The sequence below is a fragment of the Somniosus microcephalus genome, chromosome 5 (assembly GCF_052327205.1).
Source record: "Somniosus microcephalus isolate GS21.2 chromosome 5, FLI_Smic_1.0, whole genome shotgun sequence".
Classification (NCBI taxonomy): domain Eukaryota; kingdom Metazoa; phylum Chordata; class Chondrichthyes; order Squaliformes; family Somniosidae; genus Somniosus; species Somniosus microcephalus.
The window spans coordinates 86,384,885-86,411,536 of record NC_140991.1 but is presented as its reverse complement, the minus strand read 5'-3'; the positions used below and the strand labels follow the sequence as shown (position 1 = coordinate 86,411,536).

General features: G+C 44.5%; 1 protein-coding gene across 4 annotated transcripts in view; it reads left to right on the top strand.

Annotated features, from left to right (window-relative positions):
- The window catches only part of dus3l (dihydrouridine synthase 3-like (S. cerevisiae)), a 43,389-nt gene that overhangs the window by 14,561 nt on the left and 2,176 nt on the right, over positions 1 to 26,652 (top strand). For 3 of the 4 annotated variants that reach the window (XM_085987939.1, XM_085987936.1, XM_085987937.1), the window contains 7 exons: positions 769 to 834; positions 934 to 1,044; positions 6,695 to 6,791; positions 14,162 to 14,240; positions 16,640 to 16,828; positions 16,942 to 17,070; positions 17,419 to 17,733. In XM_085987939.1, the coding sequence (XP_085844065.1) occupies positions 769 to 834; positions 934 to 1,044; positions 6,695 to 6,791; positions 14,162 to 14,240; positions 16,640 to 16,828; positions 16,942 to 17,070; positions 17,419 to 17,491 (744 nt within the window). In that variant the 3' untranslated portion in view covers positions 17,492 to 17,733. Of the gene's footprint in view, positions 1 to 768; positions 835 to 933; positions 1,045 to 6,694; positions 6,792 to 14,161; positions 14,241 to 16,639; positions 16,829 to 16,941; positions 17,071 to 17,418; positions 17,734 to 26,652 lie in introns of those variants that run through there. The other variant, XM_085987938.1, reaches the window with a different exon arrangement.

The window sequence follows — 26,652 nt, the reverse complement described above, 5'->3', positions numbered from 1 at the left end:
AATGCCTCCCCATAATAGAACCCATCCAATTTTCATTCCGTGCAGTGAAGATGTAAATTTCTAGTACAGTTTGTGCAATTGTTCTGCAACAATTTTTATTAAGGAACTTTATGCTGTTCAAAAGATATATGTACATTTTAAATTTTTCTGTGATCATCTGTGTAAGTAGAGTTGTGGCTCTAGTGTCAGCTGTGGCTCAGTTGGTAGCACACTCACCTCTGAGTCAGAAGATTGTGGGTTCAAGTCCCACTCTAGTGACGTATTGAGGGAGTGCTGCACTGTCGGAGGTGCCGTCTTTCAGATGAGACGCTAAACCGAGGCCCCGTCTGCCCTCTCAGGTGGACATAAAAGATCCCATGGCACTATTTCAAAGAAGAGCAGGAGCGTTATCCCCAGTGTCCTGGACAATACAAAACAACATCACTGAAAAAACAGATTATCTGGTCTTTATCACATTGCTGTTTGTGGGAGTTTGCTGTGCGCAAATTGGCTGCCGCGTTTCCCACATTACAACAGTGACTCCACTTCAAAAGTACTTCATTGGCTGTAAAGCGCTTTGAGACGTCCAGTGGTTGTGAAAGGCGCTATATAAATGCAAGTCTTTTTTTAAGTTTTAGATTAGCGTTTCCAGTTTCTGTATGGTTGTGCAATCTAACCTGTCGATTATGATACTAAACATGCATCATGCTTTAGAAAGCATGCATAGACTTTACTTGTGAGTATGTGATTATTTGTAAAATATTCTCCAAATCCTGCCACTCTTCACAGGGAGGCGGTTGTGGTCTAATGAATCGTTTGAATAAGTTGGAACAGATTGTTAAAGGAATGAACTCTGTAAGTAGCTTCTATAGGCCTACAATTCACTAGTACCAAATCTGCTTATTAGTTTTTTTTACATGAAACTGAAGCCATTTGTTCCATAACTTGCTGTAGGTATTGGATGTTTCATTGACTGCAAAAATAAGGACTGGTGTACATGAAAAGGTCAACCTTGCCCACAAAATAATACCTAACCTTAGGGATTGTGGGCTTTCCATGATTACGGTAAGTGTTATCAAGCATTCTATTTTGCTAGTTACAGGAAACTCTCGATTTACCGGCACCTAAATAACCGGAAAAATTCAGGAGTAGGTTCAGGTAAGTTTTCTTCATATTAGTGGCCGTTCCTGGACCTGTGGCCCTAGAACGGTGGCATAGTGGTTAGCACTGTTGCCTCACAGTGCCAGGGACCCGGGTTCGAATCCGGCCTCGGGTGACTGTCTGTGTGGAGTTTGCACATTCTCCCCGTGTTTGCGTGGGTTTTCTCCGGGTGCTCCGGTTTCCTCCCACAGTCCAAAGATGTGCGGGTTAGGTTGATAGGGTCAGTTTATCATAGCCATAGTGTTAGGGGGATTACATATGTGGGGTTACGGGGATAGGGTGGGATATGTGTTGGTGTAGGGGTTACGGGGATCGGGTGGGATATGTGTCGGTGCAGGCTCGATGGGCCGAAATGGCCTCTATCTGCACTGTGGGGTTTCTGTGATTCTGTGAAATAGTAGATGCATTGCTGGTCATCTTCCAGAACTCGATAGTCTGGAACAGTACCCATGGATTGGAGGGTAGCTAATGTTACCCCACTATTCAAAAAAGGTGGTAGAGAAAAAGCGGGGAATTATAGACCGGTAAGCCTGACATCGGTAGTGGGGAAAATGCTAGAGTCCATTATAAAAGATGTAATAGCAGAGCACTTGGAAAGCAGTGACTGGATCGGACAAAGTCAACATGGATTTACAAAAGGTAAATCATGCTTGACTAATCTACTGGAATTTTTTGAGGATGTAACTGGTAAAATAGATAAGGGAGAACCAGTGGATGTGGTGTATTTGAACTTTCAGAAGACTTTCGATAAGGTCCTGCATAAGAGATTAGCGTGCAAAATTAAGGCACATGGGATTGGGGGCAAGGTATTCACTTGGATAGAGAACTGGTTGGCGGACAGAAAGCAAAGAGTTGGAATAAACGGGTCATTTTCCGAGTGGCAGGCAGTGACTAGTGGGGTACCGCAAGGATCGGTCCTAGGACCCCAGCTGTTCACAATATATATTAATGATCTGGACGAGGGATTTGGATGTAATATCTCCAAGTTTGCAGATGACACAAAGCTGGGTGGGAGGGTATGCTGTGAGGAGGATGTCGTGAAACTCCAGTACGATTTGGACAGGTTGGGTGACTGGGCAGAAACATGGCAAATGCACTATAATGTGGATAAATGTGAGGTTATCCACTTTGGTGGCAAAAACAGGAAGGCAGATTATTATTTGAATGGCAATAGATTGGGAGAAGGGGAAGTGCAAAGAGACCTGGGTGTTCTTGTGCACCAGTCGCTGAAGGTAAGCATGCAGGTGCAGCAGGCGGTTAAGAAGGCAAATGGTATGTTGGCCTTCGTAGCAAGAGGGTTTGAGTACAGGAACAAGGATGTCTTGCTACAGTTGTACAGGGCCTTGGTGAGACCGCACCTTGAGTATTGTGTGCAGTTTTGTTCGCCTTACCTGAGGAAGGACGTTCTTGCCATGGAAGGAGTACAGCGAAGATTCACCAGGCTGATACCTGGGATGGCAGGAATGACGTATGAGGAGAGATTGTGTCGATTGGGCTTATACTCACTGGAGTTTAGAAGATTGAGAGGGGATCTCATTGAAACCTATAAAATTCTGTCTGGCCTGGACAGACTAGATGCAGGAAGGATGTTTCTGATGGCTGGGGAGTCCAGAACCAGGGGTCATAATCTAAGGATAAGGGGTAAGCCATTTAGGACTGAAATGACGAGGAATTTCTTCACCCAGAGTGTGGTGAACCTGTGGAATTCTCTGCCACAGAGGGCAGTGGAGGCCAGTTCATTAAATATATTCAAGAAAGAGTTGGATATATTTCTTAAGGCTAAAGGGATCAAGGGATATGGGGAGAAGGCAGGGACAGGGTGCTGAATTTGGATGATCAGCCATGATCTCATTGAATGGCGGAGCAGGCCCGAAGGGCCGAATGGCCTACTCCTGCTCCTATCTTCTATGTTTCTTGCACTTGTGGTACGCTTGGTCTGTGGCCGGGTTTCCTGCAGCTGTTGCTAAGCAACAGGGAAGCCTGGCTTTCTTGCTGTGTACGGAGCTCTCGTACCTTTTAACTATACCTCTCTGTAATCTGGACTTCTTGACAAACCGGCACCACGCCGGTGCCGGATAAAAAAGAGTTTCCTGTATTTTGTATCTGATGTCTGTTTACTAGTTAGCGGCAAGACTAGGGATTTTAAAAATTGAAGATCAAGTACAGAAACTATAAACATCTCAATTTCACACTCCGTTACTACTCAAATTACTGTTTGAGGCTGTGAAGTCAATTACATTGGCCTGGATTTTGCGGTTAGCAGCGAAGTGATGGTGTTCGCAGCTGACCTCGAAGAAAGCTGTCCACAAAGATCTAGCGATCTCTGGCGCCAATTTCACCTTTCCCGTCATTAATTTGATTCTGCCGCCATGTATAGGAGATCTCCTGCATACGGCAACAGTGATGTCATCAAGCTGGCTAAGCCGCCAATCACATTGAAGAATTCTCACAGACCGCCAACCAGAATGTAAAATGCACTGATTATCCTTCATATTTTAATCATTTTACAGAGAGAGAAATAAAGATTGGGACGTACACATGGGATTCAGGTAGAAGCTGAAATATCATAAACTTAAAAAAAAAATTCTTATTAAAATCCATGGAATTTTTATCATAATGGAAAAATTTGACATTCTACAAATATAAAATTAGTTTTTCAGGGCCAGAACGGTTGTTCAGCAGTAGTTACGACTCAGTACACCATTAAAAACCCAGTTACACCTCATTGAACAAGGCGTAACTTTTTCAGGGTGGGGGGGTTTAACAGTGATATTCCAGCATAAAATGGGAAGTTCTCATCAGTTCAGTGATTTGAATTGGTTGCCGACTGCGGGGAGTTCAACAGCGGAGCTTGTAGAGGAGCAAGGAATGACTGACAGCAACTTCTGGATTTCTGCGTTCAACTGCACATGTGCGGACACCAGAAGTTGCTGTCAGTTTCACAGTTGTAATGACGGCAAACGCTGACATTTTCACTGTCATTACAAGCGCAAATTCCGCGCCTTTGTTAAAACCTGATTAACAAATGCTAGAAGTATAATTAGATAATTTCTGACTTGCAAAGCGCAGTGTTACTAATTTGCTGTTGAGTCCCAACCAAATGTTTTGCTTGAGGGCCATTCTTAAGAATGTTGCACCGTGAGTGATGGGATGCAGTGGTGTAGCTAATCCACACAGTGAGCTATGGATTTCTATCATTCCAAAATGGGCAGTTGCCTGGCATTTTCCCACAGGAAAAAGAGAGAAAAAAACTTGGCCCATTAATTTATTTTAATAGGATCCTTCCACTTGCTGCATGGAAGCTAGGAATACCCTGCTTCCTACTAGCATCCTTTTGTCATTTTTCACTGGAGAGCAAGAAAACTATCCCAGTTAGGTCAACTTCTGGCAGCCAGGCAAGTTGTGAATGCAGCCCAGAGGCACATGGCGTAGCAAGTCTGCCGAGAGCCTCAGCTGAAGAGAGGGAGAGTAGCAAATAAATCCCTAAGCTGTATTGTGATTTGGATTTTTTTTTCTCGGCTTATTGTCTGCTTGTGGATTTGGAGTGGCCCACATTTGTAAAATTAGTTAATTTTGCATAAAAACATTTTGCCTTAAATGTTAGAATCTCCAGCTGTGTTCCTTCCATTCATCAGCATTTTACTTTAAATCAGGAGCCTGTTTAAAGTGCAAATGTTTTCCCCATTTCTTACCTATATGAGCATGGAAGAAGTTACCAACTGGTCTTGCAATCAACAAGCACTCTGCTCACTGGCATTTTACAAGTGTCAGGGAGCCAAGCAGGGAAAGTATTGACTGAGAGACCAGTAGTTGCTAATTTTCTATTGAGTATCACAATCCTAACCAATATTTTGCTTGAGGGCATCTTACTCAACAACTAGGTGGCAGGGGAAAGGCTCTTGATTAAAGTGCCAGTGAGAAAGATAAACCAACACAATTGGGAGATTATAACTGTTAACACTGTATTTTATATGACTGGAAACTCCGGACAAGGTTAAAAAAAATCATATATGTTTTAAGTGCTTGGAAGCACTTATGAAATACAACGGATGTAACTATTTCCAGTTTTTCAATAGATTACGTAAAAGTTACACCCGCAGCATCAAATAACAGACCTTTCCAGTAAATGTCAACATATGTATTCGTAAAGCCTAGATTCTAGTATGCTGCTGTGATGCCCGACTACCCCAGGAATTCTTCTAGGTGTATGCTGTAGTAAAACATTTAGATTATGTTCATTTTGTAATTGGTGTTCAGCGAATTGACAGTTTAAAAGTTACAACCAGAAAAAGCACAAGTAGTTTTGATTTTCTTATTTCAGAGAAGTTACATAATCAGAGCTTAAATTGAGGTAAATTAATAGTCTTAACTTAATTGTACACCATAATCATTAGGTAAAGTTTGCCTCCGTGCAAATTGATGAGTTGAAGGCCTGTAATGGCCCCTTGTGAACACTCATTTTCAAATGAAGGAAATATTCTCTACATAAATAACAGGAGGTGGGATAGGATTAGCGAAGAGAAGAAAAGTGAACTTTTATTTGTAGGATGGCCTCTTTATCACTATAAAAACTATTCTAGTACACTGATTTAAAACTATTTTAGAACCACTTGTGTCTTAAATTTTTTTGCATAATGTAACTGAAGTGTTTTTTTTTAGTTCCTGGGATGTAGGTATCGCTGGCAAGGCCAGCATTTATTGACCATCCCTAATTGCCCTTGAGAAGGTGGTGGTGAGCCGCCGCTGCAGTCCGTGTGGTGAAGGTGCTCCCACAGTGCTGTTAGGTAGGCAGTTCCAGGACTTTGACCCAGCGACGATGAAGGAATGGCGATATATTTCCAATTCAGGATGGTGTGTAACTTGCAGGTGGTGGTGTTCCCATGCGCCTGCTGCCCTTGTCCTTGTCCTTCTAGGTGGTAGAGGTCGTGGGTTTGGGAGCTGCTGTCGAAGAAGCCTTGGGGAGTTGCTGCAGTGCATCTTGTAAATGGTACACACTGCAGCCACGGTGCGCTGGTGGTGGAGGGAGTGAATGTTTAAGGTGGTGGATGGGGTGCCGATCAAGCGGGCTGCTTTGTCCTGGATGGTGTCGAGCTTCTTGAGTGTTGTTGGAGTTGCACTCATCCAGGCAAGTGGAGAGTATTGCATCACACTCCTGACTTGTGCCTTGTAGATGGTAGAAAGGCTTTGGGGAGTCAGACGGTGAGACACTCACCACAGAATACCCAGCCTCTGACCTGCTCTTGTAACCACAGTATTTATGTGGCTGGTCCAGTTAAGTTTCTGGTCAATGGTGACCCCCAGGATGTTGATGGTGGGGGATTCGGCAATGGTGATGCCGTTGAATGTCATGGGGCGGTGGTTAGACTCTCTCTTGTTAGAGATAGTCATTGCCTGGCACTTGTGTGGTGCGAATGTTACCTGGCACTTATCAGCCCAAGGCTGAATGTTGTCCAGGTCTTGCTACATGTGGGCATGGACGGCTGCTTGCTCTCATGTTTCAAAAATGTGATTGTGGCATTCCCTATTGTTAACATTTCCTATTCATATTTCTTAGCTCCATGGTAGATCCAGAGAGCAGCGTTACACCAAATTATCAGACTGGGAGTACATTGATTACTGTGCTCAATTGGCTAATCCAATGCCACTCTTTGGTAAGTATGGCTCAGTTTTTTTTATTGTTGGGGTTTTTATGGTACCAGCTGCCAGACTGCAGTTGCTCTTGAACTGATGTTGGAAAGAGCAGTCCAGAGTGACACTTCCTTCCCACTTGTGAAGAGAACTTAAGTGGCTTAAGTAAATGACTGAGATGAGGAACATCCCATATAGGGAACCACAATCATGGTAGGCATCAAGCCCTGGATATGAGTGTGTGATTTGATATATATACAGCCTCTTGTTAACACCCTCTAACAGTTGTCATGCAAAGTCTTCGAGTTTCCTCATTAACTGTACAATGCGCACCTGCCTTCAAAATGGCCGAAGAACCTACAGGGCAGCTTGTGTTATTCCTTCCACCATTGTTTTAGATGTCCAAGACTACTACTGTTACCAGACTTATTCATCACCAACTGTTTAATCCATATCCTATTTTGGCAAAGAGGTTTGCCCACTGCGAGGTTGACTCTCTCTCTAGGCTACTTAGTGACAAGTTGGTGTAGGCCAGAACCCTCCTTCCCTGCAGCTGCTGTCCCTTTATTGCCACAATCCACTTCGCAACTAGGTCCTAAATCTCACACATGGGCTTGAGGATGCCCTTCCGTTGCATGCCTTGGAGTGCTGAAGCATGAAGGAGAACTATTTTGGCATAACAACAGAAAATGCTGGAAAAACTCAGCAGGTCAGGCAACATTCATGGACAGAAATTTGAGTTGACGTTTCGGGTCGAACCTTTCTATTTGGGCATGTCTCGTATGCCACACGTTAATGTAAAGTCTGTGGGTTGTTTAGTTAATTAATACACAGACTACCAGAGTAACTTAAAACAGGACTTTACTATTCGAAGGTCAGGGCGAATCTGCCCAATAAATCCTGACACAGCACTTATATACCGGTGTGGTCACCGTCAGTATTACAGTATACAGAAGCCAACAAAGTAGTGCAACACCTAAAGTAGTTCTCTTAAAGGTGGACGGTTACATACAATAGTTCCCTTAAAGGTAGACGGGTACATACACTACAATCCTCCCTTTTTAGCTTACAACATACTGATTCCCCATTAAACATACATTATAACATATATACAACTTTATGCAAGACAGTTCACAGATTCAGTCTCTCTGGAGGTTTCCGGACTCTGTCCGGATAACGCCTCGGTGGTGTCGTAACACCCGGCGGGGTAGTAGGTGCTTCTGGCAAGGTCGATTCGGCTTGAAGGACAGTGTCAGGTTCATCTGATTCCAGTATTACCAGATCGAAGGTAGGTGTTCTGGGTATCTCTGTCTCAACATTAACCGTGTAAGGTGGTGGAGTAGGTTGGCCATTTGTGGCTGACCCTATGATCTGGTCAACATGGCGCCTTATTATACTGTCCCCAATGTCCACCGTATACATCAACGGCCCTAGCCTTTTTCCAATAGTTCCAGGCTGCCATTTCTCGGTACGGTAGTCCCGGGCCAAAACTTGTTGACCTATCTGAAAAGATCTAGTTGGCCTTTCATTCATGCCCTGGAATTGCCGGTTCTCTACGTCCCTTCTGACGTTTGGCTTAAGCAAATCCAGCCGGCATCTTAGTCGTCTATTAAAAAACCATGGCGGGAGTTTGATTTGTGACCGCATGTGTTGCATTCCTGTACGCCAACAAGAAGCTATCCACCTTATGTTGTAAGTTAATGGCTTCATTACCCATGGCCTTTATGGCCTTCTTGAAGGTCTGGACAAACCTTTCAGCCAATCCATTGGAGGCGGGATGGTATGGGGCTGACGTGTAGTGCTTAACCCCATTGCTCTTTAAGAATTTCTTGAATTCTTCGGACACAAATTGCGGTCCATTATCAGAACAGATCTGTTCCGGCAGCCCATTCCTAGCAAACATGGTCCTTAACACTGTGATGGTTTTTTCCGTGGCGGTGGTGGACATCTTTATTACCTCCGGCCACTTGGAGTGTGCATCCACCGCTATTAGAAACATTGAGTCCATAAATGGACCAGCAAAGTCGATGTGTACCCTTTGCCAAGGAGATGAGGGCCACTCCCATGGATGCAGAGGAGCCTGTGGTGGCGTGTTTTGGACCTTCTGGCATCCTAGACAGCTCTTAGTGATTTCTTCGATGTCCCCATCAATGCCTGGCCACCACACAAACGCTCTTGCTAGGTTCTTCATTTTCACTCCACCCAGATGTCCCTCGTGCAGCTCCTTTAACACCTTCTGTTGAAGTTTGGGTGGAATCACCACTCTAGATCCACACATCAGGGTTCCTCGACACACTGACAGCTGTTCTTTTCTCTGCGAAAATGCTGGCAGCGTTGGTTCGCCCTGTGCTGGCCATCCCTCCACCGTTAAATCATAAACTCGTGAGAGAGTCGGGTCATTTCTTGTTTCGTTTTCGATCATCGAATTTGTTACTGGTAGACATTCCACTATGGATGAGTGGAACATCTCTACCGGGTCCACTGTAGTCGCTTCTTCTACTATCGGCAATGGCAAGCGCGATAACCCATCAGCATTTCCATGCTGTTTGGACCTTTTGTATTCGATGTCATATTGGTGTGCCCCAAGTAACACGGACCACCTCTGTAACCTTTGCGCTGTCATGGTGGAAACGGCCTTGTTAGGGTTGAATATGGACACCAACGGCTGGTGGTCTGTCAGTAATGTGAACTTCTTGCCCTGCAGGTAATGATTGAATTTCTTTACGCCCCACACAAGGCTGAGGGCCTCCCTATCTATTCGAGCATAATTTCGCTCCGCGGAGGTCAATGATCGGGACCGCGAATGCCACTGGCCTTTCCGAGCCATTTGGTAACTTGTGTGAAAGTACTGCTCCAATTCCATAGGGGGAAGCATCACAAGCTAGACGAAGAGGTAACGTTGGGTTGAAATGAGCCAACACTTCTTCAGAGGTAATCAACGCCTTGCTTCTGCGAAAGGCCTTTTTACATTCCTCACTCCACTTCCATGGTACTTCTTTCCGCAACAGAGCATTCAGCGGATGCAGCACCGTGGATAGATTCGGCAGAAACTTGTGATAATAATTAATCAACCCCAAGAATGATCTTAGCTGTGATACGTTTTCCGGAGCGGGGGCCTTCACGACAGCTTCTATCTTGTCAGGTGACTTGTGCAGCCCCTCTCGGTCAATGACATGACCGCAGTACGAGATCCGTTTTTGGAAGAACTCACATTTCTTGCGATTAACCCGAAGGCCATATTCCTTCAACCTAGTGAGCACCAGTTTCAAATTTGTGAGGTGTTCTTCCTCGTCTTCTCCCGTAATCAGGATATCGTCTAAGTAACACTGCGTGCTTGGAATTCCTTGTAATACCTGCTCCATGGCCCTCTGCCAAATTGCTGGAGCCGAAGCTACCCCAAAAACCAGTCTATTATAACGATACAAGCCTCTGTGTGTGTTGATGGTGAGGTACTGACGCGACTCTTCCTCGACTTCCATTTGTAAGTATGCCTGTGCCAGGTCTATCTTGGTGAAGTGTTTCCCTCCAGCCAACGAAGCAAAGATATCTTCAATCCGCGGAAGCGGGTATTGTACCGTGTGAAGCACCGGATTCACTGTGATCTTGAAGTCTCCGCAGATGCGGACCTTCCCCGGTCCCCCTGGCTTGTTACTTGGTGAAGACTTCATGACGGGAACAATGGGCGTGGCCCACTCACTCCAGTCCACTTTTGACAGTACCCCTGATCGTTCAAGTTCTTCCAGTTCTGCCTCCACAGCAGGTCGTATCGCGTAAGGTACCGATCTGGCTTTGAAAAATTTTGGGCTTGCATGTTCTGCAATCTTAACCTTTGCTTTAATTCCTCGCAGTGTTCCCAGTCGTTGCTGGAATACCTCTTTAGCTTCGTCCAATATTCTGGACAACCGTTCAGGTTTGACATCTTCCTTTCCGGAATCTACCGTCATGGTGTTTAGTGAATGCCAGTCTATCTTTATTTTCCTGATCCACTCCCGTCCCAGAAGTGGTGGACCTCCCTCAGGCAACACATACAGGTCCATCCTTTGGTGATCTTTGTCCTTGTATCTCACCTTGACTTCTATCTTTCCGATGGGGTATACTTTGTGCCCAGTGTATGGCTGCAATACTAGTTCCGTATCCCGTAGGGGAATATGCTTGAATAACTTTTTATAATCATGCTTATTCATGACCGTCAACGCCGATCCGGTGTCCACTTCCATTTTCACTTGGACTTTTGCAATCTGTAGTGTGATCCAGGTAGCTTGTCGGTCAGCTTCATTACTCACATTGTGAATTCTCAGACTATCCAGCTCCTGGCCGTTTGGGTCTGAGTCCGAATTCTGTTCGTCTGAACTCTTCTCAGCCACCTTGTGTACCTTGTTGTACTTTTCCTGTGATGGCTTCCTTTGGTTGTTGGTCTTCTTCCCTGACCGGCATACCTTAGCTATGTGACCCAGTTTGCCACATTTCCTACATTCCTGGTTCTTAAACCAGCATTGGTTCTGGTCGTGTGTTGTCTTCCCACAACGATAGCATTTTGTTGTTGTCGAGGTAATTTGATCCACACTTAGTGCTGCTGTCTTTAGCTGCATTTCCGCAGTTCCCTTCGCTGCGGCTTCGTGCGATGCTGCAATAAGGACAGCCCTGTCAAGTGTAAGGTCGTTCTCTTCGAGTAGTCGCTTTTGCGTTCCTTCCTTTGACAACCCGCACACGAACTTGTCTCGCAATGCCTCTGTCAGATTCCCTCCAAACTGGCAGTGTTTCACTAGTCTACGCAGTTCGACCAAGTATTCTGCGTTGCTTTCGTCTTTCCTTTGCGTTCTCGCATAGAATTTGAATCGTTCCGCCAACATCAACGGTGTGGGGTTCAAGTGATCCTTCAGAACAGTCACAATATCATCGAAAGTCTGATCCGCCGGTTTAGCTGGTGCTAGTGGATGCTTCAAGAGCCCGTATGTCTTCGCGCCCATCGAGTTTAGCAAGGTTATAGCTTTGTCATCTTCTTCTATTTTATTGGCCTCACAATAGGTCTCAATGCGTTCCACATACGTGGCCCAGTCTTCTACCTCGGAATTAAAATCGTTGATATTACCACGCTTAGGCATCTTCCTCTCTTCCTGATAACACCACGAATTATTTCTTTAAATTTTCTTTTCTTTTTTTTTTCCCAAGATGGCGGTTCCCGCGCTTATCTTCTCTCCCCGCCCACTTCAATGGCGGTTTCCCGCTTCTGTCTCCTTCCCCGCCTAATGGCGGCTTCCCGCGTTTCTTCCCTAGCGGGAGGGGTACACTTTCCCCACGGGCGACGGCCGCTGGCTTTCAGGTTCACAGCCTGCGCGTCGGCTTTAGTGCTTTCCCTTTTCTCGGCAGGGCAACCGGCGCTGGGTACACCCCGTTGACGGCGAACAGTTTCAGCCGCTGGGCTGGCTCTCGCTCAGTTCCCCTTGCTCGGGCTCTGTCTCTCTCCCGCTCGCTCGGCTCTACCGGCGCTGGGTACACCCCGTTGACGGAGAACAGTTTCAGCCGCTGGACTGGCTCTCGCTCAGTCTCCCTTGCTCGGGCTCTGTCTCTCTCCTGCTCGCTCGGCTCTACCGGCGCTGGGTACACCCCGTTGACGGAGAACAGTTTCAGCCGCTGGACTGGCTCTCGCTCAGTCTCCCTTGGTCGGCTCTGCCTCTCCCGCTCGCTCGGCTCCCAATCGCGCCTCCCAGCCCTCTCGCAGTCCGGTGCTTCCCTCCCCGGCTGCGGCTGAGTTTATCTCTTCCCGCGCCTACGTTCCCGGTCGCAGCGCTTCGTGGCTTCGGTCGCTGCCCGGCCTTTTTCGCCGGTCGCGGTCTAGCTGTCTCACGACGCCGTTGCGTCCCCCAGCCTGTCTGTACCGCGGCTTCCTTGCTCCACGCTGCCCCAGTCTCAGCGCCTCTGGACCCGACTTCTGTCCGGCTCCTTTCCCCCTCGACCGTGGTCGAGTGCACCGCCCTTATCCTCCGGTTATTCTTTTTACTTTCCCTTACTCACAGTCACCGTGGCCGCCTTGCTTCTCGTGCTGATCGGCTCACTCCTCACCGTGGCAGAAGGGACAGTCAGTGCCTGTTGCTGATGGAAGTCTTTGTCTCTAAATTCTTCCTCCTTTCTAGTTCTGCAGCCTCGAGTTTTCTCCCAGCAGAACGACGAGGGCGGTTGCCTCTTCTCGACACTCGTTAACTGCTTCGGAAGTATTGTTGCCGCAGGGTACGATCGGACTCGTCGCCACTGTAAAGTCTGTGGGTTGTTTAGTTAATTAATACACAGACTACCAGAGTAACTTAAAACAGGACTTTACTATTCGAAGGTCAGGGCGAATCTGCCCAATAAATCCTGACACAGCACTTATATACCGGTGTGGTCACCGTCGGTATTACAGTATACAGAAGCCAACAAAGTAGTGCAACACCTAAAGTAGTTCTCTTAAAGGTGGACGGTTACATACAATAGTTCCCTTAAAGGTAGACGGGTACATACACTACAGTTAACTTGTTCTGCTGTTGCTGAAGAAAGACCAAATAACTCTTTGCCTATTTTCATTGTGGCCCCAAAGGACTGTGTTCAAGCTTAATTTTTGACTCCCAGGTAGTGATATGAATCAAAAATTGCAGCAGAATCCCTTGTATCTTCTAATCAGTAACCTAGATGTTCCTGCCTGAGCTCTACAAAGCTGCAATATGCACTTGGGCGCATCCATCGCCATTTTCCACAGGTTAGTCGATTGTTCAAGATAAGTAGAGTGCACTAGCTTGTCGGGTGAGTTTGCCAACAGCATGATGTCATCTGTGAAAAGGAGCACTGCAGTACTTTCACAAATGCCTCAGACAATCCAAATCTGACCCTTATACCCTCCAAACATAATAATTAATGAAGACTTTAAATAGGATGACTGCTTTATTCCTCCTTTTGAGAGATCGATTCAGTTAGTTTCTCAAATACCCCTGCGCAGATCATCATGGCCACCTCTTCACAGCTAAAGCTGTATAATTTGTATATTGCCCAATTTTAGAAGTTTTCAGAAAGTTTTCACCCTTATAAGATATGCAGTTTTTGTCTACTCACAATCTTTTGTTGTTTAACAAATAAACAAAATGCTAATTCAATAGTATATTCCTCTGTTTAAGATAGCGACTCGGTATCAAGAGCATATCTATATGGGAGCTTCATCTATGTGGTGGGGAGAAAATAATTTAATGCCAGTGTTTGTAGACAAAATGGTGTTCTTTACAGGTAGTGGTAATAGTTCTAACAAACTTGCAACCTGCTACAGCAGCTACTACAATACTGTGCCAGTGAAAACCAATTACAAAGTTTGAATTACTTGTTTATAGATCAGTTATGCCCAGCACGTAACCAAAATCTTAATCTTTCACAGGAAATGGCGATATACTGTCATTTGAAGATGCCAACAGAGCTAAGGCGACAACTGGTGTTTCTGGAGTTATGATTGCAAGGTATGTAATCTATGCAGATGCAGAAGTACAATATTTCATACTTTTTCTGCATTAGAATTTCAACTAAAATTCAGAAGCACCTTCTTTCCCTCCGCCCCCACCCCCCCACCCCCTTCCCAAATACCACCATTACCCCACTTTCATCTTGCGTGTGTTACAGAAGCTATGCTTATTCATTTGGTGTGGTTGGGATTCAGAAATTTCTGTTAGCAGAACACCCAGAAAGTGCCATGCTACATGATTTGGTTTATTTGCAAGTTGAGAATGAAGTTGAAAGCTTTCCAACATCCAGTTCTGACATTGGAAATCGATTGCTGAAGCTATCAGAAAAACATCAATTATGCTCATTAACTACAGTCAAATAAAGTGAGTAGGATGCTATCCAAGATGATTAAGCATATTCAGAGCTGTAAGAAGGAGTTCGGCACTCGTGTTTAAATGATTTAAGGTTGTTATGGGATTCTGAAATTTGGAGAAAGGCCTTTCCCTTCAAAGTCATCTCCAATTAAGGTGTGGAGATGCCGGAGTTGGACTGGGGTGGACAAATATAAGAAGTCGCACAACACCAGGTTATAGTCCAACAGCTTTATTTGAAGTCACAAGCTTTCGTAGCGCTGCTCCTTCGTCAGGTGAAGACTTCACCTGACGAAGGAGCAGCGCTACGAAAGCTTGTGACTTCAAATAAAGCTGTTGGACTATAACCTGGTGTTGTGCGACTTCTTACATACAGTATCTCCAATTAAAAGTGCCTTTCTTCCTCCAGTCTGGCAACTCTGGGTGACCATGTCTTGATACCAGGACCTAGGCATTAGCTGAGATTGCTCCTATTTGTCTCATAGTTGATAGGGGGGCTATTTTACTCTGGATATGTGGGTTGGAGGAATTACACAAGATAGCTACTTTGAGGTGGCCTTTTAAGGTATCGGTGACTGTGGTCCCCTGTACATGAGCTCACAAGCCTATCTGAAGAGTTTTGACTGGCAGATGAGTGCATGAGTCCCTGCTGGTGCTTGTTTTGATCCAATGTTTTCATTATTATTCATTCATGGGATGTGGGCATCACTGGCAAGGCCAGCATTTATTACCCATCCCTAATTACCCTTGAGATGGTGGTGGTAAGCCACCGCTGCAGTCCGTGAGGTGAATATAGTTCCAGGATTTTGACCCAGCAACAGTGAAGGAAAGGCGATATATTTCCAAGTCAGGACGGTGTGTGACTTGGAGGGGAACTTGAAGGTGATCGTGTTCCCATGCGCCTGCTGCCCTTGTCCTAGGTAGTAGAGGTCAAGGGTTTGGGAGGTGCTGTCGAAGAAGCCTTGACAAGTTACTGCATTGAATCTTTTAGATGGTACACACTGCAGCCACGGTGGTGGATGAGATGCGAATCAAGCAGGCTTGCTTTGTCCTGGATGGTGTTGAGCTTCATGAGTGTTGGAGCTACACTCATCCAGGCAAGTGGAGAGTATTCCATCACACTCCTGACTTGTACTCGTGTCTCAAACCTGCGGTGGCAGGTGCATGCCAACTCTCTTCCTCTTTTTAACTTACTAGCAGCTGCTGAGTGTAGTTATTGCTCCTGGTTTGTATAGTTCTTGTTATAATTGCCCCATTGACATGTTGGAATCCATTTTTGAACAGTATCCCCCCTAGGGGCTCCGTTCAAGTCCTTTTTTTTTTTTGAAGGTGAGATGAGAGGCAGGAAGAAGTGATGAATTTTTAATTAGTAAAAAAATAAGAACTTTAAAAAAAATGAAAAATCTATTTGTGAGGATTTTTTAATTTATTAGTTTCAATTCTGAGCACAGCAGAATACATTCCAGTAATCAGCAAAGTGTCACATAATTGTAGACAGTCACAGATACTGTGAAACTGGATTTGTATCCAGTTCACTATTCCTAGCACTAAAAGATCTTTATTGAACACTCTTGAGGTGTAGTACAATTGGCTGAAAATCTTTTTATTCATTTGTTCAGAAGTTTACTATTTTGATATCTAATATTTCCAACGTTTTGTCAAAATTCAACCCCAAATCAAGCATTTTGGGCTGAATTTTAATTTTATGAAAGAAAAACAAAAGGAATGGATGAGTCAAAATCTTCAAAACACTTTGAACAATATGCCACTTTTACACATGAAGACAGCTTAGCATTATCTAACATAGATTATAAAAACAAAATTGATTTTTTTTAGGCTAAATATCAGTTCTGACAGATTCTAAACTTATTTTTTTCTAAATATATTTGCCCATAGTAGATAGCTTGTAGTAGATGTTGGAATGAAGAGAAAATATCTGCTGATCATGAGTTTTCTTTCTTTCTGCATAAATGACTTTCTAGGAAATGCAGAAGAAGAAAGTGCTATAAAATTCACATTTGTCTTTTGACTTTGTTTAATTGCAGAGGGGCACTGATTAAACCTTGGATATTCACTGAGATCAAAGAGCAACGACACTGGGATATTTCCTCTCAAGAAAGATTTGAAATTCTACAGGATTTTAGGAATTATGGGCTGGAGCACTGGGGATCTGATACACAGGGAGTGGAGAAGAGTAGAAGGTTCCTCCTAGAGTGGCTGTCATTCTTGTGCAGGTAAAAAAAAGTCTGCAAACTAGCACTGAAACATTGCCTTCAAATGTAGTATGTTGGGCATTAATGAATATAGCCACATTTTTCTTTTTGATTTACTTTTTTGTTTGTTCTAGGTATATTCCAATAGGTCTTCTAGAACATGTACCTCAGAAAATCAACGAAAGGCCTCCTTATTATTTAGGCAGAGACTATTTGGAAACTCTAATGGCTAGCCAAAATGTGTCTGACTGGGTCAAAGTAAGGTAAGGTCTCTTTAAATGTTAAAGACTTAAAAAAAAAGTTTTAATCAAAGGGTAACATGTTAAGTCCTTGCCTGGATCATTTTAGGGCATGATCTAAATATAAATACTACAGATGTAAAGAATGTTAATACAGTATATTGCTTAGCTCCCAGTAATCATATTTTTCTTTAAACTAGTTTTCCTCAACAGTAGCCTGTCATCCAATCTAATGTGGCACTGTAATTTCTCATTTTGCTCTTACAGGACTATCATAAATTTTATAGCAGGTTGAATTTTTAAACGCATGATTTTAATATGTAGCTAGATATTCGCTTATTCTAAGACTTGTGTATTCTATTCTCATATTAGTGAAATGCTATTGGGACCAGTTCCTCCTAATTTCACCTTCCTGCCTAAACATAAAGCAAATTCCTACAAGTAAAAATGATGCTCAAGAGGAGAAGCTGCAAGAAACTCGACCGTTTTCCTAACAACTTCTATATTGAATTCATATTGTAATTATTTATAAACTCATGTTAAAATAAAATGCACCAAATGTGGACTGGTTGGAGGGGTTGGGCAACTATGAGAAGTTCTGGGGTCTATCACTCTTTGGCCTGTTGTAAAATCTATGTATTCTTGACATTTTTCTTGGAAATTTTTAATAAATATTAATTTACTTTGTTTCCGTATTTTTACGTTTTCCAGAATTCTGCCCATAATTTAGTTGATATGTTTATGTCTATTTTATAATCTTTTTGTACTGCACAATCCATTGAATTTTATATTTTGCTTCTTTGAGCGGCTGTGGAATGAAGATCTCCTGCTTCCAGTATGGCGTTAGGGATGGATCAAAATTCACACACTTGTAGTCATTGATGAGGAATGGAGATGGAATTGCCTTCTGTGTTTTTGCTTGATGAGCAATGTTGGTACATTTGTACGGTGTAGAAATTGTTAAAATTGGAGGAACTGATACGCAGTTGTTACTATTTACTTTAATGTTCATTTCACTTCCTGGAGAACTTTGCTCAGGGGATCTAGGAACTTCTTTGCTTGTGAGAACATCCCAGAAAGAGGGATAGAGTGGTACTGGTAATTCATAATGGAACCATTCTAAATGTCCATAAGTTCTTATACCAGGGAGCATCTGTGTTGCATGTCTTTCTGCATGAGCTGAGCATGTTGGGGATGAATTTGCAGACATGATTTCTTCATGAAGATTGTTGGTGTTAATGTTGTCATCTGGAAACTTTGGAGAATTAAGTTCTTGTTCAGACAGAAAGGGTTCTCTGTGTATCACCAATGTTGATGGACCAAATCCACTATTTGTTTCCTTCAGTAAAATTGGTAAGAAACCCACCTTAACTTGTTTGTGAAGAAATCTCCTGGTTTGTGAATAGGAGTGACTCAAGAGAATTCTTCTTGTGTCCATATTTCTTCTTCACAAATGCCTTACGACTTCATGGAAGGATGGTGGAAGTTGACCATGTGTGGCTTGTTGTTTTTCCAGGTATTCATTTCTTAGATTTTCTCTGGATATTTATTTCTGTTGCTATAAAAGTAGCTGCAAAATTAGTTCTGGAACATAGAATGCTTACTGCAGAATTTGGTTTGTTTACATTCTTTACAACTATTAGGTCATAGAAGCTTGTGATTCTGTATTGAATCAAACTGTGACCATGTGTTAAGTCTAGGCTAAGAGGGTGGTACCCCATGAAATGTTGACCAGGCTTTAGGTTCCTCCATCAGTGTCAGCCATGGCTCTGTGGGTAGCACTCTCTCTGAGTCAGAAGGTTGTGGGTTCAAGTCCCACTCCAGAGACTTGAGCACAGAAATCTATGCTGACATTCCAGTGCAGTTGCTGAGGGAGTGTTGCACTGTTGGAGATGCCGTCTTTCGGATGAAACATTAAAGCAAGGCCCTGTCTGCGCTCTCAGGTGGATGTAAAAGATCCCATGACACTATTTCGAAGAAGAGCAGGGGAGTTATCCCCGGTGTCCTGGCCAATATTTATCCCTCAATCAACATAACAAAAACAGATTATCCGGTCATTATCACATTGTTGTTTGTGGGAGCTTGCTGTGTGCAAATTGGCTGCCGTGCTTCCTACATTACAACAGTGACTATACTTCAAAAGTACTTCATTGGCTGTAAAGTGATTTGGGACATCCTGAGGTTGTGAAAGGCACTATATAAATGCAAGTCTTTCTTACATCTGGTAATTACAATAGACTGTTTTATACACTAGTAGAATTGTTTAGACACTGCAAGGAGGTGTATGCATGTTTTTTTTAACTCAAGTCTAGTTGGGGAAAACACTGGTTTCTGCTAACTGCTATGTCTACAGCAATCAAGATTTATAGCAGGAACCTGAAATCCAATGTAAATGGTCATAAAAGTGGATTTTATTACAGACCTATTAATGCACACTTAAGAAGAAAAAAGTGGACAGTTAACATTTACAGGAAAATACAGCATGGCAACAGTGCATTTGGAGCACCTTTGCTCAGCCATGGATTTTCACCTAAGGTTACCAACATATTGAGTTTCAAACTTTGTTAGCATGGCAAAGAGTGAGTCAAAATTAAGCATTTCCATGCAGGTTTAAAATTCAGTTCTGCTCGATCATAGCAATAGTTTGTAGCAAGAATTGTTAGAAAATCAACAATATAGGGAGACAACAGCATGCTATACTTTAGCAACATATTACAGCACAAAAGGTCCATTAAGTCTACACGTGTGTTTTTCTCCAAGTTACCTGGTCTATGTCTGCTCTCCTGCTTGGTTCTCATACTTTTTATAATCTTTTTCAAGCAGTTGTGCTCCATCTCAAACAAACATGAAATTGACAGCCAGAACAAGACTAGCTGGTTCATCAAGCCTGGAGCATGACCAAATACTTCCCACCCACCCCCCCCCCCCCTGCTGCAGCCATGTAATCTCCTGGGAGAGGTAATAAAGAGAAAACCCAGGGCCAATAAGGGAAAAATACTCTGGGAAATTCCCCTCTGACCCCCCTCAGCTGCCCGAATCCAGTCCAGGAGATCATATAGACCAAGTGTTATCTATAAAGCCACTTACCTTCCATATGATGCAATCGATCTCTGCCCCAGTCAAGAACCAGTCCAGCACTCTCCCAGGCAGAGTCAGCACCCACTGCAACAGCTGGCAATGTACTTCAGAGGCTCACTAGTCTGGGAAAAGAACTACATAACATCTGGTCTATTCCTACTCTGGCATAGTTTAAACTCATCCCCTGGTCCTTCCCAATCTGTTAAACAGAAATAATCTAGCAATAGGCACGCTTTCCAGCCCGTTAAATTATTTTATAGACCTCTATCTCCTCCCAAATGAACTGCATCCCAGAAATTTGTGGCACCAGCAGCAATTCCCTTTTAGACCGGATGGACTTATCTGCATCTCTGTTCTTCCTGGGATTCTAGTGCTTCCCCCCCGGCGCTTTGTCAAAAATTATCATGGGGGAACCTGAGGCGGTTTGCTATAGTTGATCGAAAAAGTCAGTCAAAACTAGGAAGACCACCACATCAAAAGAAACTTAGGAGTCCTTCGTTACATAGCTGGTGACAGACTCTCGGGTGATTTTGTTTTGAAATGTATGTGCGTTATATTACTTCTAACCGGAAAACTCAACCCATAGAAACCAAAATGAAGCACAATCATCACTCACCTGACAATGGAACACCGATGACCTTGCAATGCAGCTAAGCTAAATAAACAGCCAGTAAATTATTATTAATAGAGCACTGACCACCACTAACTCAATAAATCAACAGAGTGAGGGAACCAGCAGTTGGTAAAGAAGTGAATTAAATTAATACAGCGCAGGCACAAGTGAATTAATGGTGCTGTGGGTATACCAGCAAATCAATAAGTTAATAGAGCAGTGGGCACACCAAGAAATCAATAAGTGGCACTAATAAATCAAATTAATGGAGCAGCAAGCACTATGGAATTGACACACCATTGCCTTTTCCACCCACCCGCCCTTGGCCAAAAACTGCTTTCACAGCAAGGTTACCTTTAAAAGCATTAGAATAGTTTCTGGCTGTAAGTTAAAAAATAAATAAAAGCCTCGAATATCTGAGCTGAAGGAGGATGGGGACAAAAATCCATTGTCCTTCTGGCACATTCGCACCACAAGTCCAGTGAGACTCCCAAAACAATGACCACAAATTAGGTCAGTAACTGGATACACTGGGTCTTGGCCTTCTGCAATTTCTAGAGGCCCTTGTGAGAGCAGAGTCTCTGCCTAACCCAAACAAGCTAAGTGCCTTAGGAAAGAATGTGACTGCTGGGGTACTAGCTGTCAATCCTCTGCACAACATATCACAGGCTAGGGCCAGGAGAACTCCCAGCCTGGGTACCCCAGCAGTGGAAGCAGGCGCACCAGCCACTGGAGTGGAGAATGGCCTGTGTGTTGGGGCCTTAATCTTGACCTGGGCCAGTGACGAAGGCAGGTAATTAAAACATTTATGGCTCCATAACAAAAGGGGCCACAGGAGCACTAATGGCATCTTTCTGGGAGGGTGTCTCAACCCACCTCACCCCCCACATGTACACTACTGCATTTTGCAGCCTTCTGGGATGTGGTGCATCTCAGGTGTTTAAGTGTTGTAGGTGCCCACTTGGGATATTTAAATTGGGTAGGAGGGATGTGCTAGGCTTTCAGAGGACTGAGGGAGTACTGTGGTATCAGTGCTGGAGTGTGTGAGAGAGTATTGGGATGGCAATGCTGAGGTACGAAAGCAGTGGTAGGAGATACTGAGTACTGTGAGTAGTGCGACATGCCAAGGCAGTGGTGCGGATGGGCTTTCAAGATTGTGGCAATATTGGGGTGTGATTATCAGATCATGGAGCATTGGGAGGTCACGAAAAACAGTCCCACCATCCCAGGAATCAATCTCGTGAACCTTCGTTGCACTCCCTCTATGGCAAGTATATCCTTCCTTAGGTGTTAACCAATTCTCAATCCATGCTAGTATATTACCCCCAATTCCATGTGCCCTAATTTTATTCACCAACTCTTGTGTGGGACCTTATCGAAGGCCTTCTGAAAATTCAAATACACCACATCTACCGGTTCCCCCTTTGTCTACTCCACTAGTTACATCCTCAAAGAACTCCTTTGTCAAACAGGATTTCCCTTTTATAAATCCATGTTGACTCTTTGACTCTGCCCAATCTTACTGTTAGTTTCTAAGTGCCCAGTTATTGCATCCTTTATAATAGATTCTAGCATTTTCCCAACTACTGATGTGAGGCTAACAGGTCTGTAGTTCCCTGTTTTCTCTCTCTCTCCCTCCTTTCTTAAATAGAAGGGTTACATTTGCTATGCTTCAATCTGCAGTAACCATTCCAGAATCTAGAATTTTGGAAGATGACAACCAATGCGTCCACTATCCCAATGGCCACCTCTTTCAAAACCCTAGGATGTAGGTCATCCAGTCCTTGGGATTTATCGACTTTTAGTCCCATTAATTTTGCTAGTACTGTTTTTTTACTAATAATAATTTCTTTAAGTTCGCCATTCTCGCCACACCCTTGGTTTTCTCGTATTTCTGGGAGGTTTTTTGTGTCTTCCTCCATGAAGACAGAAACAAAGTATTGTGGCGGTACCACTGGTTGTCCCTTACATTGAGATACATAATTCCCTTTAACTTACCTTACTGTATGTGTCTGTTACTATACTCGGGCTTCTCTCCTGTACTCTGCGTCATGACGTCAGAGCTCGGAACCTTCCAACAGTTGAGCTCGGAACCTGCTGGCAGTTGAGCTCGGAACCTGCTGGCAGTTGAGCTGGGAAACTTCTAGTTAGTCCTCGTGGCGTCCCCGCTGGGGAAAGACCTACACCACGGTGCTCCTACAGTCAGTCATCTTACCTGCTACCTTACCTGTTGTATTTAACCAGTTCCTGTAAATAAACAACTTAGTTATAGTTCGTCGAACTCGATTATTTAGTGCCGATGCACACGAATCGCTACATTGGTGGCCCAACGACATGAGTACGGGAGCTTATCAATTCCAACACTACAATTGGTGAACCCGTATCCGTGAACGATTTTCACGGTAGCAACGTGCGCCTGAACCTCGTCTTCCCACAAGACAACCGACGCACAACCGACTAACAACCACGGAACAGCAACCGCCTAACACCAATTCCTCCAAAAGCGACCCCGTCTTTGCGAACGTATTCGCAAGGTAAGCGCAGTCTGGAGCAGATCCCGTTTGACACGGACAAAACTCAACCGGACCCCGTTTTTTTGTGAGCAATTTTCACAAAAGAAGCACGCCATGGAAGCACCAGCCGTTTTGCTGTCGCTACCGCAATCCAGGGAGCCATAGTCTCCCTCGTGCTTTATAAAGGTAGAAGTCCCGTTCGACGAGAACATCGATGCGACGCCGACCACGCACTTGCTTACGGTCCCCGTACTCGTTTACGGTCCCCGTACTCGTTTTTCCTACTGCCACACGGATCGTCCACCTCTACGTCCAAAGCAACAGCAAGTATACATCTCTCCAAGTGTGGGGTACAGCATGTTCGGGCCCACAAAATCGGAGCGCGCCCTGCGGGGATACCATGTGGACTCACCCCCACGAAACACGAGGACGCACTCCTCGTGCACGAGGACCCATCCCTCGCGAACCACGAGGACCTATCCCTCGTGAAAAATGACAACTCCTTCTCCGCCGACGACGCACCAGCCCTTCAGCCTGCTGGTTGTGTTACCTACTACGCGATTTGGCGTGAACAAAAAGCGTGCCGCCCTCCGGCTGTGTTCTCCTAAATCTACAACAGTTACAAGTGTTTCCACCCTCCAGGCAGAGTTGACCCCTCCTGAAAGCAATCACAACCCGGACCGTTGCCGCCCTTTCTCCAGTTTTCCCTTTAACAAACGCAAACCTCTACTGACGCTGCACACATCGAGGACGGGTCCAACGGGCATCCTGCGGCCGCGATCAGCCACGTGAAAGTTGCTGGCCTCACCGATCACTGATCAACGCAGCAACTCTTCACCCTCCGTTGTGTTATCGTCGTAGCACTATGGCACGCACCGTTCCGTGTGTTCCAGCCTCCCGAAGGTTTCGCTCACCTGTCGGCGAGTTCACCGACCTCGCCCGTCAAGTCCTTCTGGATCGCTCGTTTGGCGTTCCTGCAGAGTTTGTCGGAACAAGGACTTGTTTCAACATCAACGGAGACATCGCCCACGTCCGCCCAACCTGCCCGTCACTCTGACAAGGCCTGCTGTTTTGCACGTCTCCACGGTCCTTCGTCTGACGGATACGTTTTATTCACCACGACGCGCGTAAGAATCCGCTCACGAGCAGCATCTTCAGACCTCGCCTACCAAGTCGAGACAGCACGACCGCCGTGACCACCAGCTCGTCAGACCATCTCATCCTTGGACTTTCGTTAAAGCGAATTCTGGGGGGGCCTATGTGGCAGTACCACTGGTTGTCCCTTACATTGAGATACATAATTCCCTTTAACTTACCTTACTGTATGTGTCTGTTACTATACTCAGGCTTCTCTCCTGTACTCTGCGTCATGACGTCAGAGCTCGGAACCTTCCAACAGTTGAGCTCGGAACCTGCTGGCAGTTCACAGTATCACAGAAACCCCACAGTGCAGATAGAGGCCATTTCGGCCCATCGAGCCTGCACCGACACATATCCCACCCGATCCCCGTAACCCCTACACCAACACATATCCCACCCTATCCCCGTAACCCCACGTATTTAATCCCCCTAACACTAAGGGTCAATTTATCATAGCCAATCAACCTAAACCCGCACATCTTTGGACTGTGGGAGGAAACCCACACAAACACGGGGAGAATGTGCAAACTCCACACAGACAGTCACCCGAGGCCGGATTTGAACCCGGGTCCCTGGCGCTGTGAGGCAACAGTGCTAACCACTATGCCACCGTGCTGCCCTGGTTGAGCTGGGAAACTTCTAGTTAGTCCTCGTGGCGTCCCCGCTGGGGAAAGACCTACACCACGATGCTCCTACAGTCAGCCATCTTACCTGCTACCTTACCTGTTGTATTTAACCAGTTCCTGTAAATAAACAACTTAGTTATAGTTCGTCGAAGTCAAACTCGATTATTTAGTGGCAATGCACATGAATCGCTACAGTATTTAATTTCTCTGCCATTTCCTCACTCCCCATTATAAATTCTCCCGTCTCTGACTGTAAAGGACCTACATTTACCTTCGCCAGTCTTTTCCTTTTCACATACCTATAGAAGCTTTTACAGTCCATTTTTATATTTTTTGTTAGTTTGTGCTCATATTCCATTTTCCCTTTCTTTATCAATTTCTTGGTCCCCCTTTGCTGATTTCTAAAAAGATCCCATTCCTCAGGCTGACCGCTTTTTCTGGCAACTTTATAAGCTTCCTGCTTTGACTTAATACTAGCATTAATTTATTTTGTTAGTCATGGTTGGATCATTTTTCCTTTTGGGTTTTTATGCCCTAGAGGAATATATGTTTGTTGCAAATTATGCATTATTTCCTTGAATGTTAGCCATTGTATGTCCACCTTCATACCTGTTAGTGTAGTCTCCCAATCTACCATGGCCAACTTGTCCCTCATACCCTTGTAGTTTCCTCGGGCGGGGACTGCAAGAACTGGTAGCAGCGAGGGAGGGAAAGGCACTGGAGTTGGTTGGGGTGTTTGGATATACACAAGAGAAAAGTGTAAGTATTCCCTTCCAACTTGTAATCTGGCTTTCCTGCTCTTCTCCCAAGCATCACTCTGTTACTAGCAAAAAGCTGGATCAGCTTGGAGTCAGACTGAAGCTAATCAGGGTTTTGCAGGCAGGAAGGAAAATTGCATTTATATCACATTATGTTACATAGGAACAGGAGTAGGCCATTTAGCTCCTCGAGCCTGTTCCACCATTCAATGAGATCATGGCTGATCTGTGACCTACATATAACCGCCGTTGCCCCATATCCCTTAATAGCTTTGGTTAACAAAAATCTATTTTTCTCAGATTTAAAGTTAACAATTGATCTAGCATCAATTTCAGTTTGGGAAAAAGAGTTCCAAACTTCTAAACATCCTTTGCATGTAGAAGTGTTTCTGAACTTCACTGTTGAAAGGCTTGGCTCTAATTTTTAGACTATGCCCTAGCCCTAGACTCCCCAATCAGCGAAAATAGTTTCTATCTACCCTATGTTTCCCTTCTATCTTGAAAACTTTGATCAAATCGCCCCTTAACCTTCTAAATTCCAGGGAATACAATCCTAGTTTGTGTAATCTCTCCTAATTTAACCCTGGGCATCCAGGTATCATTCTGGTAAACCTATGCTGCACTCCCTCCAAGGCCAATATATCCTTCCTAAGGTGTGGTGCCCAGAACTGAACACAGTGCTCCAGGTGTGGCCTAACCAGGGCTTTGTATAGCTGCAGCATAACTTCTACCCTCTTGTATTCTAGTCCTCTAGATATAAAGGCCAGCATTCCATTAGCCTTTTTGATTATTTTCTATACCTATCCATGACATTTTAATGATGTACATGGACCCCCAAGTCTCTTTGGACCTCCACTGTTTCTAACTTTTCACCATTT